General features: G+C 41.6%; 1 protein-coding gene across 1 annotated transcript in view; it reads left to right on the forward strand.

Moving 5' to 3' along the window:
- Nucleotides 1–423: 423 nt before the first annotated feature.
- LOC134224126 (acetylcholine receptor subunit alpha-like 2) overlaps nt 424–17,074 on the forward strand; it is an 88,079-nt gene continuing 71,428 nt past the window's right edge. The window contains exons 1-3 of the mRNA XM_062703383.1: nt 424–1,244; nt 11,478–11,522; nt 12,894–13,003. Coding sequence (XP_062559367.1) covers nt 951–1,244; nt 11,478–11,522; nt 12,894–13,003 — 449 coding nt within the window. The 5' untranslated portion in view covers nt 424–950. The remainder of the gene's footprint in view (nt 1,245–11,477; nt 11,523–12,893; nt 13,004–17,074) is intronic.

Genomic DNA, 17,074 nt, shown 5'->3' on the forward strand with positions numbered 1-17,074 from the left:
ACTTGGCTGCTTTGGACACGCGCATCTACAGAGGTTACTAGGTTTCAAATTATGGAAAATTCTATCATTCATCAATTTTAAACAGTAATCAGTTCACAAGGCAACTTCGTGCTTATCATGAGAAATAATCTTGCACAGCTTTTTTTTTGAGAAATTTTTTCTCTAGTAGATGCCCCAAATCATGTACCATATTCAGGTCTTTCCTCCCTTTTAGGTAACACTCTAAAACATCCTACAAAGTAAATTAGCTAACAATAACGACAGCATTTTCGCCAGTGCTGCTCTGTTTGCTCATTAAATCCAGTGAATACACGGAAGCCATCCGAGTAGATTACACAGCTCCTACCATCTGATACACGCTCCACCATAGGAATGTGAGCTGCAGCAGCGGTTCAGTTATCCTTTAACCACGGTGTGGAATCCTTGGCGTGGCCCGCTGGTTTTACAAAAACTTTCCAGCATCCGCTCACGAGTATCTGTGAATGCTCTCTGCCCAGTATCCACTTTTACTCCATCTGTCGAGATCATGCGCAGACGGAAGCTGATTCTGGAATAACAATCTCTTGGTCCCAGTATTTGATAGCATCCAGCCAGTATCAAGAGCAAGGCATAGTCCCGAATCACCTATACTGAACTAGGCTCCCTTTACAAATTTCGTTGGATGCTTACACGATGACAACGCCTCTATTGGTGTACTTCGAAACCACTACCAACTAGTCGTACTAAGCTATGCTGTCGGTCGGAAGAGTGTCGTAAGTTTTCGTTAGATTCATTAATTTAGGAAATAAAAACGTGTTAAAATTCAATTGTGAGTGACATTGATGCTAATTCAATCCTATGTAAAACGATAAGGGTAACACAATGCTAATGGAATCGAACAAAATGTGAAGAAAAGTTCACCTGCAGTGAAGCGCATGAATGTGGAAGCAAAAGAATCGACGCGTGAATAAATGACAGCTCCGGATGTTGATAGAAGTGACAGAACGCATCGGATGAAGAAATACGATATTTATTCGTGCTTTCTCAATTCATTCAAAATGATAAGGTCAAGCTTTTTGTTACGTATCCTGATATTGTGCTACCTGTTGGCGACGTTAATCGACCTGTGCGAAGCAAATCCCGATGCAAAACGACTGTACGACGATCTACTCAGCAATTATAATCGGCTGATACGACCAGTAAGCAACAACACAGACACAGTTTTAGTGAAATTGGGATTGCGGTTATCACAGCTGATAGATCTGGTGAGTTGATGCCTGCGGTAATGTTCGAGTTACTTCACGTCAAGAGCTTTGCCTATCACTGCACACTTCACAAATAGTACACGGACTGTTCAACAATAGGCACGGCTTTCCATCGCGTAATAATTGAACAATTACTTTATAACAATCAAAATTTGTATATAATGTATTCAACAAGATTCGATTTCAGCGTTAATCTTCTTACACAAAGGAGGAACCAAAATTTGTTTGTGTCTGATTAGTTGATGATGTGACTAACACCATCTGCAGATCGATTCAATTGATATTGATTTATACTATTTACAATAGATGTAATTAAGATAATTAACTATAGCGGAAGATTGTCGCTGTCTGCACTATTGGCAAACATCTATTGCTAATGAGGATAGGCAAATCAGTAGGTTTTGACCAATGACGGAGTTGAGCTGGGGCACAATGAGGCACGTGGCCCTCCAGATATTTTCCCCGAAATTTAATAACTTTCGCCTAAGTTATTTCGTTCTAAGAAAAAAGTTATTTTACTACAGCCAACCAACGACTGTTAGAGTTTCTAACATATTATTATAAGAACATACCAAAACCTGTTAAAAAAATGGACATATGTGAAATTGTTAAATTCTTATACACAAAATGTAAGCTCACAAACAATACAATATCTCTAATACAATATTTGTTTGAGAATCTAGCATTTTTGCATACGCCCAGTTCTTATACAGGGTTTGGGAGGTTCTAACACAGAATTATTAGAAAATATGTTTCCGAAACCGTTAAGAAAATTATTTTTAGCTTTTTAGTGGAATGTCGTCTCTTGTCATAAGACGAGTTTGTACAATCCCATTGAATTCCACCACTTAATTGTATCTTGACAGATACGTATTTCGACCTCAACAGTAAGACCGTCTTCAGTGCCTCGTACTTGACTCGACTTTGAAGAAATCTAGGAATTTCTTTGGAAATTCATTAATGTAGGAATTCCGTTTTACATTCCTCGAGGAATTCCTATGAAAAATCCTATAGAAAGGCCTTTGCAAATTCATCCGGAAATTCCTTTGAAACTTATTTTTTTCTTTTAGTAAGACCATAAAAAATTCCATCAGTAATTTCTGCAGGAATTATTTCGGATATTTTGTTGGAAGATTTTTCCAGAAATTTATTGAAGAATGTAACTTATTGAGGAATAAAAATTTTCGGAAACGTTTCTAACGGAAATATCAAAAGAGTTTCCAAATGAAAGATCCTAAGGAAATTTTAAAATATTTTCCTTGAAGAATTTCTTTTCTGAATCAATTTATGAAGAGATTTCCGAAAGAATTTTAAAAGGAATATCCAAAGGTCCTGAGGAATTTCTAATTAGATTTCCGGAGGAACGTACAATGGAATTCCTAAAGGATTTTTTGAAAGAATTCTTGGATTCCTGAAGAAATTTCTAAGAGGAATTAAGAAGATTTTTCTCCAAGATTTTTTTCTTCTTCTTATTGGCATTACATCCCCACACTGGGACAGAGCCGCCTCGCAGCTTAGTATTCATTAAGCACTTCCACAGTTATTAACTGCGAGGTTTCTAAGCCAAGTAACCATTTTTGCATTCGTATATCATGAGGCTAACACGATGATACTTTTATGCCCAGGGAAGTCGAGTCAATATCCAATCCGAAAATTGCCTAGACCGACACCGGGAATCGAACCCAGCCACCCTCAGCATGGTCTCCAAGATTTATTTCCTAGAATTTCGGAAAGGATTTCTTAAGAAATTATTGAAAGATTTTTTTTTTTGAGAATATTCTGAACTAATTGCTGAAGCAATTCCTTGAATCCCGCAGGAATTCCTAAATCAATTTCCAAAGGAATTCATAACGAAATTCATTAAAAGAATTCTCCTTCAGGAATTTCGGAAGGCTTTCCTGAAATAATATTCGCAGATATTCTTAAAGGAATTTCCGAGTGACTTCCCTTAAGAGTTTCAAGCAAATTTCTTAGGAAATTAACAAAGGAATTCCAAAAGTAGTTTCCGAAGGTATTTCTAAAATAATTTTCGATGAAATTTCTAAAGATTAAATAGAGGAGTGCTTAAAAGAATCTCTGGTGGAATTTCCGAAAAAAATAACTTTTCTAAGGTGTAACTAAACAAATTTCCGAAGGATTTCTCCTAAAAGAATTTCCGAAGGTATTCCTAAAACGATCTCCGTAGGTAAGTAAGAAATTTTCAAAGGAATTTCTAAAAGGGGTAAAGGGATTCCCGAATAGAATTTCCAGGTTAAATCCTGAAGGAATTTTTGACATTCTTAAATTTCTGCCATCGAGTCCAGTGGAGAAGGATACTCAATTCGACGTAGGTTCATCGAAGAGCTGTAGCCCATCAAGTAAATTTCTGCAAGAATTTCTTCAGAAACTCCGGCAACAATTCCTTTAGAAATATCTGAAGGAATTTCTCCTTCCAAAAATTCGGACCCTGTTTTGAATCTGGAATTTAGCAAAAAAAATAAAATATCGGGATTGCAGTCGATCCATCATCATACTTCTTCAGATATCATCAAGGATTTACTTCAGGTATTGCTTCAAGTATTCAATCAGGTAATGTTTCATTAATTTATCCAAAATTTCTTTCGGAAAATTTTCCAGACATTTTTTGGTAAAAAATATTCCACAAATTGATTTAATTAATCATTCAGAAATTCTTTCAGGCATGCCTTCAAAAACTTCTCAAGGAATTCCATCGGAAATTCCTCTAGACAATCTATCGAAAAATTCCTCCAGTGATTCTTTCCTAAGTTTCTCAAAGAAATTCTTCGAATATTCTCCGCGAATAAATCTAGAAATAACTTCAGAAGTTTCTTATAGAATACTTTCGAAAACTCTTACAAAAAAAAATCTAAGAATTATTTTCTTCTTCATCATCTTCTTCATTGACATTACATCCCCCAGTGGGATATTGCCGCTTCGCAGCTTAGTGTTCATTAAGCACTTCCACAGTTATTCACTGCAAGGTTTCTAAGCCAAGATACCATTTTTGCATTCGTATAACGTGAGGCGATCACGATGATACTTTTATGCTCAGAGAAGTCGAGACAATTGCCATTCCCAAAATTTCCTGGATCGGAGCGGAAATCGAACCCAGTCACCCTCAGCATGGTCTTGCTTTGTAGCCGTGCATTTTATCGCACGGCTAAAGAGTGCTCCAAGAGTTCTTTAAGAAACTCCTTAACTTTCTCATAAAGTTCTTTTAGCAATTCTTTTAGAAATTGTTTCATGAATTCCATAAGAAATTCCATTCCCTTGGCTCCTTGCCTTCTAAAGGAATTCCCGACATTTTTTAATTTTCTCTCTTTCATTTCATCATTCATCACATTTCCCGAAATTATTTTGGAAATAAAAAAATATTCCTTCGGAAAATCAAAGGAGACATTCTGAAACCCATTCAGAATTTTTTTAAGAAATCCCTTCAAAAAATCCAATAGGAAAACCTACGAAATATCATTAAGGAATCCTTGTGTCTTGAGAAATTCTTCGGAAATACTTTTCAAAATTCCTTTAGAATATTGAATGCCATGTACATTATTGGGAGAATTCCTTCGGAAATTTCTTTATGAATTACTTTGGAAATTGCTTGAGAAGTTTTTTTGCAAATTACTTTAGGACTTCCTGCGGAAATTGATTTAGAAATTCTTTCGAACTTTTTCAGGAATTGCCTCAGCAATTATTTCGGATATTTCTCAAGGAAATTCATATTCTTCTATAGAACGTTATCCTGGAATTCTTTCAATTCTTTATTAGGAATTGCCTCATTCCTCCGGAAATTTAATAAGAAATTTTCTAAGACCTTCGGATATACCTTTAAGACTTTTTTCGGGAATAACTTCAGAAGCTCATTTAGGAATTTCATCTGGAAATTCCTCTGATATTTCAATTGGAAACTCTTCCAAAAATTTCTTTAGTATTTCTCATTTTATAAATGGTAATAAATTTCCGAGAAAAATCTTCCAACAAAATTTCCGGAATAATTCCTGCATGAATTTCAGAAGGAATGTTGTATGGTTTTATAGGGTTTCCTAGAGGAAAGATTCGAAGTTCAGTTCAGTGCTTGTTTTCTCTTGTTTCGGACAGCAGAACGATCGCGCGATCTGCCGAAATATTGTTCTGCATTGCGCGGCCGGTGATAAGAATAGCCATCGAACAAGTAAGTGCAGTGCGTGTTTTAGTCGTCGAGAAAGAAATAAAATATGTATCTTGTATTCGGTGGCTCATGCGCATGTCGTGCGCGGTCGAAAAAAGCGCGTTCTTCAATAGTTTGCTGTAGCAATCGAACAAGTGAGTACAGAGTGCTGCGCTTCCGTGCGGTCGTCCAAAACACGAATCTCCTCAGTCTTTATATGCCACCGGGCGTGCATGTTTTAACTATTAACTCGTATTAGTGTTATTTCCCATCCCATAGATCGCATCGCTTACCAAAGAGCATCCAGATAAATTATCCTTTGTAACTAAAACGATATCCTATCCCAAGACAATCGTGGAGATGCAGAGGTATACTCGGTCTCTAGTAGCAACGAGAGTCGGACTAATAATCCTTCCATTCCTATAAGGAACGTGGCCGGCGCCGTTATTGACTATATTTGAGACCCCGAAACGTGTACATTGAGAATGGGTAGCTAATCCCAAGCCCCATTCATTGTGTTCTCTGTACAATTTCGCAAGTTCAGTCAATCACGGAGTAGCAACTACGAATTGTACGGTCATAATGCTCATGCTCAGGAATTTCTAAAACATATCCCGAAGTATTCCTAAATCAAATTCTGTAGAAACGTATCCAATGGAATCCGAAGGAATTTTAAAATAATTTTCGAAAGAATTCCTGTAGGCTAGAACTACTCTTGAAATTATCTGAAAAATCGTGGAGGTTTCAAGATGCTCCCATCCTTGTCACTGAGCATTTCGGCTCGCGGCACGAAGTTTTTTTAGGAATGCGTTGAGCTTCTGATAGTACTTGTGTGTTTCTTGATGAAGGCACAGCTGTTCCATCTACTCGCACTCCGCTTCTTGCAAGCGGAGTTTCTTCTCCTGAAAAAGACGGTTTTTCTGTATCAGACTCCATTTAAAGCGATTCACGTTCTGACAGGTCTTTTGCTGCAGTGCGACCACAGGAGCTGCCTCCTTCTGCTTCAGAATATGTCTATATAACTTTTCGAACTGATCGTTCCGGCGACTTCGTCCCACATACCCGACGTTGATCTACGCTATGTCGTTATTGGCTGCTTTGACTGTACTCCAGGGCTCCATCGAACTCACCCTTTTCCGGCAATTCTACCTTGAGATGTTTCATGTATGCAGTATTATCTGTGCGGCATATAATTACAGCACAAGAGTCTTATCCATTCGGCTCGGTCCATGGCTACACGTCGCCAACCACGCAGTCTACGGAGGGTCCGCAAATCATCTTCCACCTGATCGATCCACCTTGCCCGCTGCGCACCTCGCCTTCTTGTACCCGTCGGATCGTTGTCGAGAACCATTTTCACCGGGTTACTGTCCGACATTCTGGCTACGTGCCCGGCCCTCCGCAGTCGTCCGATTTTCGCGGTGTGAACGATGGATGGTTCTCCCAACAGCTGATGCAACTCGGGGTTCATTCGCCTCCTCCACGAGCATCGTCCAGGTCTCGTGTCCGTAGAGGACTACCGGTCTAATGAGCGTTTTGTAGATTGTCAGTTTGGTACGGCGGCGAACTCTATTCGATCGGAGCGTCTTGCGGAGTCCAAAGTATGTACGATTTCCAGCCACTATGCGTCTCCGAATTTCCCTGCTGGTATCATTTTCGGCAGTCACCAATCAGCCCAAGTACACAAATTCTTCTATCACCTCGATTTCGTCACCACCAATGCAAACTCGCGGTGGGTGGCTCACATTGTCTTCTCTTGAACCTCTTCCTATCATGTACTTCGTCTTCGACGTGTTGATGACTAGTCCGATCCGCTTAGCTTCCCTCTTCAGTCTGATGTAGGCTTCCTCCATCTTCTCAAAGTCACTTGCCATAATATCTATGTCGTCGGCGAAGCCAAATAGCTGGACGGACTTATTGAAAATTGTACCACTCGTGTTAATCCCTGCTCTTCATATTACCCCTTCCAAAGCGATGTTGAATAGCAGACACGAAAGACCATCACCTTGCCGTAACCCTCTCCGGGTTTCGAAGGGACTCGAGAATGCCCCTGAAACTCGAACTACGCACATCACCCGATCCATCGTCGCCTTGATCGACCGTGTCAGTTTATCCGAAAATCCGTGCTCGTGCATTAGCTGCCATAGCTGGTCCCGATCGATTGTATCATATGCGGCTATGAAGTCGATGAATAGATGATGTGTGGGCACGTTGTATTCGCGGCATTTCTGCAGTACTTGGCGAATGGCGAACACCTGGTCCGTGGTGGAGTGTTCGCCCATGACACCCGCCAGGTACTGCCCCACGAACTCCCTTGCAATTGGTGCTAGTCGACGGCATACAATTTGGGAGAGTACCTTGTAGGCGGCGTTCAGCAATGTGATTGCGCTGTAGTTGCTACAATCCAGCTTATCGCCCTTTTTGTAGATGGGACACACGACACCTTCCATCCACTCCTGCGGCAAAACTTCCTCCTCCCAAATCTTGGTAATGACCCAGTGCAGCGCTCTAGCCAGTGCCTCACCACCGTGTTTAAATAGCTCTCCTGGCAGTTGGTCAACCCCAGGGGCTTTGGTGTCCTTCAGCCGGCCAATCTCCTCCTGGATTTCTTGGCATTTCCAATGCATGTAATCAAATCATAAGACTGTAAGGTAGGTTTTCCCGATGGAATTTTATAGCAAAATGTTTACATTGTGCTGTAATAATGCAAACATGGCTGGAGGGTCCACTATTGGTTGGGGGTCAACTATTGGGAACTTTACCCTAGATCCTGAAGTTGATAATGTCGGAGTATCACAATCAGAGCGTGGTCGATTTGTGATTCTATTTGTAGTGATAAACTTTAGGTGTAACGATTCGGAAGGCTGTGCCGGAAGTAGGTGCTGCAAATGGCCATACAGGGAAGGAAATGCATACCCACAGGCATGAATAAAAAATCATGAAATCATGAATCAGACCAGTTCATGAAACCATGATTAAATTTCATGATTTCAGGAACATTTTTCATGGTACTAGGCAATCCTCATCAGTCGACAGTATGCATAACCGGTTATACTTCGAACACTCCATTCCCAAGAAGTAAGAACGGTTGAGAGGTAGCACGCCGAACTCTCGCTCAGTGTACTCGAGTGCAAATTCCCTGCTGATTTTTTTTAATTATGTCGATCTTAACAACCAAATTGTAACGCATTTGTTGCGTTACGCGAAAATAAATCATGAAATCATGATTTATATTCATGGTGTATTTTCATAGCATGAAAACACGACGGATTCATGGAATCATGAATTATTTTCTCATTTTTGGGAATGGATTTTTACCCGTGTATTCTTGAAGCCGATGGGCCCTGATCTTTCCAATGGTCGGTCTAAAATTTTCCTTCTGGCCAACCTAAGCGTTCAAATCTTGGTGATTTTAACGCCGTGGCTAGGGCAGCTGTCGTACTCGTCATCAACAGTCTTCAACAGTGCTTTCGGAGTGCAAGCTATGGACGTCGATTAACACCCGATCACGGTCTTCGTCGATTGTTTCGGGCCGCCCCAAACATGAGATTCTGGCTCATAACAGCGTATGTACCTCCTTGGTAAACTGGTGCCTGGGGGCATCATGTTAGGTCTGTTTAGAATCCCATCCCACATCAAGATTTGACTAGTGCGCTTTGAATTCCACACGGTAGATTGCCACCTCGTTGGTTCTTAACGAAAGGAGTTTGTTTATCTCGCATTTACACACAAGTTATGACATGGTTATGGAAAAGGCTTGCACTAAATGTTCGATAGTGGAATCGAATGGGTTAAATATGTAGTCACCGTAACAGTGTGCACGGACCCGCCACACAAAAAAGAACTTTATCTACAGGGGCTAGACAAAATGGTTGAGATAGGCAAAACCTTGTCGCATTTTAAATTAGCATAACTTAGGATAAAATACTCCGATTTTGGAAAACCGGGCCCCTTGGACCCAGAAACTCTTCTAGATTTCCTTCTACGACTCATGAACACCGGAGATGTTCCGGGTTTTCCGGATTTTTTTCTTCGGGTTGTCATTTTATGTGACGTTTACTTTTTACTAAATTTTTGTTTGGGTTTCTATTTAATCTGCTTAATTTTTATACGATCGTGTAATTTTACATTCATTTAGATTCAAAATTATAGCGCATTCATTTATTTTTACGCTTATTTCCATGCTCCAAATATGTGAATTGAATCAAACGTAAATTTACAAATTATTCCTGGTTGTGTAGTTCGTATAGTTAATGCAATTGAATTACTTACGACGAAGAATTCGTACATTTTAGACTAGCCGAATGTAAAAAAAAATCTAGGAACTTTTTTCCAATGAGCGTAATTGATTCTAACCTTGATTTTTTGAATGGCGATTGTGATCTTAATTCAAACTATTTTGGTCAATCAATGTACCCAACAGAAAGAATAGATTGCGATCTATTAGGTCGTAACGTCAGTTGAACGAAATATGCTGAATAGAGAGAGAAGGAGTCGTTTCAAATTTCAAGGTCAAATACAGTTACGCGTATTTGAAAAAAAATCCTAGAAATATTCTGCATGTACTTGGCAAAATGCTAGTGAAGCGTGAAGAAAAAAACGATAATAAAGTAGTAGAAACTCGGCTAAATCTGGCTCTTCAATCCCTTTCTACCGTGCCCGTTCATCTGTAAGCACTTCTGCAAACTCACATGAAAGGCGGATTTTTCGATGCCCATTATGGTGCATATGAAATAGAAGAGCATGCATTTACATTCACAGCTGAGTGCATTTGAACTGAATCTGATAGTCTAAATAGAAATGCAAGTGACAGAGATAACCAAACATAAAACAGCAAATTTAAAATGGATGAATAAGAAAGGGTATGGGTTAGTTAGACGTTTTGCGCTTTGACATGCCCGGATATACTCTTCGATTTACGTGTCTGTGCAATTGATTCTAAATCTATAAACAATACTATGATAAGTTGAAAAAATATGCCGTGTTTCATCTGTTTATAATATGAAACACTTTAATATCGTTTAATTAGATTTTTTATGATGGCATCTTATCCGCAATGATTGGTTTTGCGCATCACTTTTTTTCAAAGACACGTATATCCATAGTTTTCGCACAACAGTCGATATTTGATAAGGACATTATTTTGAGCTTTTAGTGGAATGTCTTCACTTATCATAAGACGAGTTCGTACAATTCCATTAAATGCCACCACTTGACCTTAACATATACGTATTTCGACCTCAACTGTTTTTTCACAGTGTGATAAAATATATGTAGGTCAAACAAAAAGATCTTTAGATATAAGGTTCAAATAACATATTGCAGAAATAAGTAAGGCTAATGGGGAAACTGATAAGAGATTCAATTATGAATTTGGATCCAATGTAGCTGAACACGTATATCACGAAAATCATTCAATTACGACATCTAATATTAATATTTTGAGATATGTCACTTCCACGTGGAAACTTGATGTTAATTTACAATGTTCTGAAAACTCAGATGTGAATATGCACATTATGTGGAAGATTTTGATTTGAAAAATGTATTGGAGGTAACCACTCTCCCTTCGATGGGACTCGAGCCCACGGCCCTCAGTACGCTAGACTTGTGCTTTAACTAACTAAGCTACGAAGGACCTCCGTTGGTCTTCTCAACTTAACGGCTACTGATTGAGCCCGAGATTCCCAAATTGGACGCATAGTCGAATCATTCACAATCCATTTGTCAAGCCAACCCTTCAACATGTGTATAGTACACGTTCACATTAAAGGAGCCTGAGTATTTAGAATGTCTGGCGGTTACACACATTCTTCATCAGCAATTGTACTGATCAAGTGAGGTTTGTTTGTGCTCGCAACTCAGGTTCAGTTCAATCAAAGTTAATAGCCTATGTTCCGAATATTAAACCATGGGCTTTCTGGCGTATGGGTAGTTGGTGGACCAAAATTAAAAAATATATTTATTAATATATGTATTTTTTTAGAAAATAAATCTATAATACATAATAATAAAAAACGGAAAGCTAAATCACCCATAACTGAGCTGATATTTTTAAATAATTTTCTTTTCTTCTTTCATTCCAGAATCTCAAGGATCAGATACTTACGACAAATATATGGCTCGAACATGTAAGTATATCGCAACTCTGTGACAAAACAGCCTATTTCGGGTTAACCAATTTTATCGCAAGCTTTTGAAATGTGGTAAAACCTTGTAGATCGCTGTTGAATTTGATAATGAAGTTTAGAAGTTGTGAAGGAAATGGTGTACTGAACCAAAACAGTTGGGGGATCCACAAAGTACGTCAAGCGTGACGAAGGAGAGGGGGGAGGGGGGTTGAAAATTACTATTTTTGCGTGACGTACTTTATGGATCCTTGTTGTTTTGGCTAAATGCGATGAAGGAAGTGTCACTACTACGTGAATTAAATTGTTTTTTCTTCATCACAAAGTAGAATTATGAAACTTGGTTTTAAATAACACCAAAACATGCATGAGCTTCATAGCCAATACTGACCAAAATCCAAAACTTTTCGAATGTTTTATGGAAGTTACAAAAATATATGAAAAAATCCGGAATTAAAAGATTAACTATGGACCCTATGTACAAGCACAATGCAGAGGGGACTTCCGCAGCTAGACAATAGACTGAACAAAACATACAAAAGTAAATTAATCTGAGAATGAATCCACGTAAGGACTAATCGATAACCTCAAACCCGTGTATAGAAAATGATTTGGTTAAGAAACTGCTATTGAATGGACATAAAATAGCTCAATCTTCGAATACGATACGACAGCTTATTAGGATATGCTCTTCTGTTTCTAGGTTTATTTTAGAAATTTGTGTTCAAAGGACGAGATCACAAAACAAAAAAGCTCTAAAACTATTTAACTACTACTATACTACCTAATTCTAATCTAGATCCTTATCGACACTTTGCACAACATGTTCCTAGTAAACAATAAACCGCACCACCCACTAATTTCGGTACTCATTTCCTACAACTGCGTTCGCTTGGTTACATGTTGTGTTAGCATAAAAATCAAGCACAACATACAGCATCCCAACATGCCCTGCAATCTTCTTTGTCCTCCGTAATTTATGTCATGTTTATGCCCGTACTTTCTCTGCCCTGTTCCGAATATTTCACCCCATTTCAAGAGATGTGTGCCCCAATGGGTCCGAACGAAATGCTTGTGCCTCTGTCCACAGTTGGCTGCGACGATGAGACCAACGAATGACCAAGAATACCACATTCTCGCCCCACGTCTCCACCGTGTATGTGGAACACTCTGAAACCAAAAGCTTCGCTCCTCGTGCTCGCAACCACCCGCCATTTCTATTATCATGCTGGCCATCACGAACGTCAGCACAACGACAGCATCACACGGAAAGAGAATAGACCACGATGTTGGAACTTTCCGTTGCAGCAGCCATACGGTGCCATGCATAAGTGTATGAATACAGCAAACCCCTATTTTTTTTCTCTTTCGCAGGAGTGGCAGGATCATAAATTTAAATGGGATCCAGCAGAGTACGGTGGTGTGACGGAACTGTACGTGCCGTCCGAACACATCTGGTTGCCGGATATCGTACTTTACAACAAGTGAGTATCCACCATCCATCTCACGATGCGATAATCTAATTTCATTTAGTTCGCGTTTTTCAAGCGTCGGATGTTAAGCTGTCACTATTTGGGGATTTTTCTATCCTACATACCACCTATGCGTCACATGGTTGGGATTTAGATTGTAGTAGCTGATAGAAATCTTCTGATAGGCTTCTGCACGAATCGTATGCTCGGACGATTGTTATAATAATTTCAAGTCAACATCACAATGCAAAACAATCCTCAATAAAACTTTTTGCAATTCCTGATCATAATAATTTCAATATCACCTACACGATCTTCTATCGCTGCATGTGCTCAATAAAATGGCTCTTCCATACATTCTTCACGGAAATGGTATTCTTCTTCATCAACTGAAGGGTATCAGTGACATCCGAAGCCGGGCTTGTAATGTTCAGTCGAATTCCCTTGCTCGGTTTAGCTCATCGTTGGACTTGGAATGATACTACTGCTGCTAAAGCTGTGGTAATTATGCTGACCAGCTCCGGAACCTTGTTCTTTAGCACCAAGGAATTTCATGCTGTCACTTATTTCACTAATTTTAGTATTTTTTTTTAAATTTTATTGACATTTATTCTGTTTTTATTCTGTATTTTATTTTAGAAACATATTAAAATTTGTGCGATAAAAAAATGACAGCGTCACTCACAAAAAATAGATTGGACGCGTTCATATTGGGACGCAGAAAAGTCGCAAGATCCGAGTTTGTGCGGTCGGTGGATAAATAAAGAGAAGAGAGCGTGCTAGTGTTTTCGAGAAGTACACAGAACGATCATACGATCATCCGAATATATAGGCAAATTTAGTTGAAACTCAGCGATCCCTTCGACATCTGGTAGTCAGATTGAAAACTATGAAAAACGTGATGGCACAGACAAAAAGACGTAACACTGATGAAATTCCCATCCACCATGAGCTCAACGGTTGTTTTAAATTCAACTGCTTGCGAGCTCCACATCCAGGGGCGCTCACATCGTATACCTTTGTATTTGACATCTCACACTGGCGCCTTCTGTTGACATTGTCGTACTAAACTTTATTTCGTGCAACATGCACGTGAGGTGGTAGTAAAGTAACTGGGCGATGGATTTTAAAACAAATTGTTCTAGCTGTTACGTCTGTTTGTCTGTGGTGATGGGTTAAACATATTCCAATGGAAACTTGCCAAAGACGAACATTTTCCCATTTTCTGATCAAAATATACTTTTTGGGAAATCAGAAACTATGGAAATTGAAGATAAATTATTTTTTCTTTGCAATCCACATCAATCCGGGTAGTTGTTACATACAATTTTCGAGAGAAATGTGAAAAAAAGTCGATCCGGACCAAAGGTTATGAACTCCCGGAATCGTTAATTTCGATCGAAATCACACAGGATTGGTCATAGTAGAAAAATAAGCGATAGAAAAACCCATTGCCAATGGAAAATGAAGGTGTGTTGAATAAATATTGAGATAATTTTGATGATCGAAAATTCAAACTAGAATGTAAACAAGCCGGTTTCACTCAATCTAACGCAGCGCACTCTGGGATAGATTTTTATTAAATTTGCCTATTTTGTTCTGCTTTGTGCGGCTGGCAAATTTATTAACTAGTGCGCTCTAGCAGCAACTACAGTCGGACTAACAATCCTTCCTTTCCTATATGACCGAAAGGACGAGGCCGCCGCCGTTATTGACTTAAAAAAATGGGCTTCCGAAACATGTACATTGAGAATGCATAACCCCAAGCCTCTTTGGGGCAGCAGGGACTTTGTCCAAGGGCTTGACGACCCCTCCCCATGGCCACTGCGAGTTAGACCGGGACCATCGTCCCTAACCCCTAATCCCAAGGCGTCAAGCGACCCGTGCCGAGGGGATGCATGGCCAGGGGGTGAAATAATAAGCTAGGCCTTTAACGGAGCCTGTGGGGTACCTGGGCACCCTCCACAGTAATTGTCCCTTACCGCGTTATGCTGGGCTCTGGCGTGGTGGACCTCTTTTCCCGAGCAACTCGTGGGACCAAAATGGAAAACCAAGTCAATTCTTCAATTAGTGGTAGTAGTGTAGGCGACAACCCCTTCGCAAGAGGTGGGTTGTTCAGGTCTCCGCCTAGGAGGCCAGAGGCAATAGTCGGCAGCTCAGTGCGCAGCGCCAGCGTGGGTCACTCAACCTTCCTCTCGGCTAGAAAAACGCCGGAAGGGGTTATTGATGGCCCATGGCTTGTGAAGGCGATGAACCGCAAACGCGATGGGCTTTCGGCCTTCGAGGTGGCGACGGAACAGCTGGACGCCATCATCGACTTTGCGTCATCGAAGCATGATATCAGCAAGGACCTCAAGAGGAGCTTGCAGAAACTTCGAAAGTCGATGCTGGACGCCAAGCTGGAGAGGGCGGTCGGGACGGCCAAGTGTAAACCCGTGAAATCGGTGGAGTCGAGGTCTACCCAGACTGAGGCCCAAGGATTCGCGGACTCGGGCAAGGTCGAGTCGACCGAAGGCGTGCCAGCTAAGACGGTGGTGTTAAAGTCTACCCAGACTGAGGCTCAAGTATTTGCGGGTACGTCGGGGGTGACTACTCCAACGGAGCAGACACAAAACGGGGAGACAGTCTCCAGGGGATGAGCTCCCTGGGGCCGCTCCAAAACGCGGAGGTTACTACCCCGAACAAGGGTAGTGGGGCTGGGAAGCTGAACCCCGGTCAGGTACCTCCAAAACCGAGGAGGAAGGACCTGGAAAGGTCCGTCCACTCAGGCAAGACGGTGGTGGTAAGGGGTTACGGCAGGCTGAAAGTTCTCAGCCGCACCAGACCAGGGAAATAGAGGGGAATGACGCCTCCTGGACCCTGGTCAAGAACAAGAGGAAACCGAAGACGTCAAGGGCCGAAAAGAAGGCCCAGGCGAATGAGGGTAGCAAGAAGTCTAGGGTAGGCGCCAATCGCTCCAGGGGAGATGCCCTAGTCATCACGGCGGACGAGGCTAAGTACTCGGATGTTTTGAAGGCGATGAGGAGTGACGTCAAGCTCGGTGAACTCGGCGCCGACGTACGTCGAATAAGACGTACCCGGATGGGCGAGATGATACTCGAGCTGAAGCGGGGCGTCTCGCAAAAGGGCGCCGCCTACAAGAAGTTGGCGGAGGAGGTCCTAGGCGAGACGGTCAAGGTGAGGGCACTCACGACGGAGGTGAATCTAAGGGTTAAAGACATGGACGAGATCACTGAAGTCGAAGAGCTCGTCACGGCACTGCGGCGACAGTGTGAAGTGGAGACGCCCACCGCAGCCGTTCGGCTACGGAAAGGTCCGGCAGGGACGCAGGTAGCATTGGTTCGGCTATCTGCAGCGGACGCCTCCAAGGTAGTCAAGTTAGGGAGCGTCAAGGTGGGATGGTCGGTATGCCCTGTGCGCATATACGAGCAACCCGAAGTTTGCTTCAAGTGCCTGGAACCAGGGCACAAGCAATGGGACTGCAAAGGCCCTGACAGAAGCAATCTCTGCCGACGCTGCGGATTGGAGGGACATAAGGCACAATGCTGCACGAACCCTCCTAATTGTTTGATTTGTTCCAGCTAAGCTGTGAACAGCAAGCACCCCATGGGGGGCTCGATGTGCCCGGCGTTTAAGCGTGCTGCAAAATCAAAGTGCAGGTAAAGCAGCTGGCTTGCTCGGCTTCGCCCGAGTGTTTGGTGTGCGCAGGTCGGCCCAAGGAAGTCGAGACAATTTCCAATCCGAAAATTGTCTAGACTGGCACCGGGAATCGAACCCAGCCACCCTCAGCATGGTCTTGCTTTGTAGCCGCGCGTTTTACTGCACGGCTAAGGAGGGCCCAAACAGACACCTGAGGAGGTTAACTCAGGTAGTGTGGGGATGGGATCACCCCACCCACTAAAACCAAAACCCTTTCGCCAGTCCGTATCCCCCGTCCCGCAATTAAGCAATACATCAGGGGAGGACTATTGAGAACGCTCACGTCGATCGCAAGCTATGATAGTAACCTATCGGTCTGTATCATTAACTCGCGTAGGAGACGAGCACCCCGACAACAAACGCCACCCTTGAGCCGCAATGACC

The sequence above is a fragment of the Armigeres subalbatus genome, chromosome 3 (assembly GCF_024139115.2).
Source record: "Armigeres subalbatus isolate Guangzhou_Male chromosome 3, GZ_Asu_2, whole genome shotgun sequence".
NCBI classification, from domain to species: Eukaryota; Metazoa; Arthropoda; class Insecta; order Diptera; family Culicidae; genus Armigeres; species Armigeres subalbatus.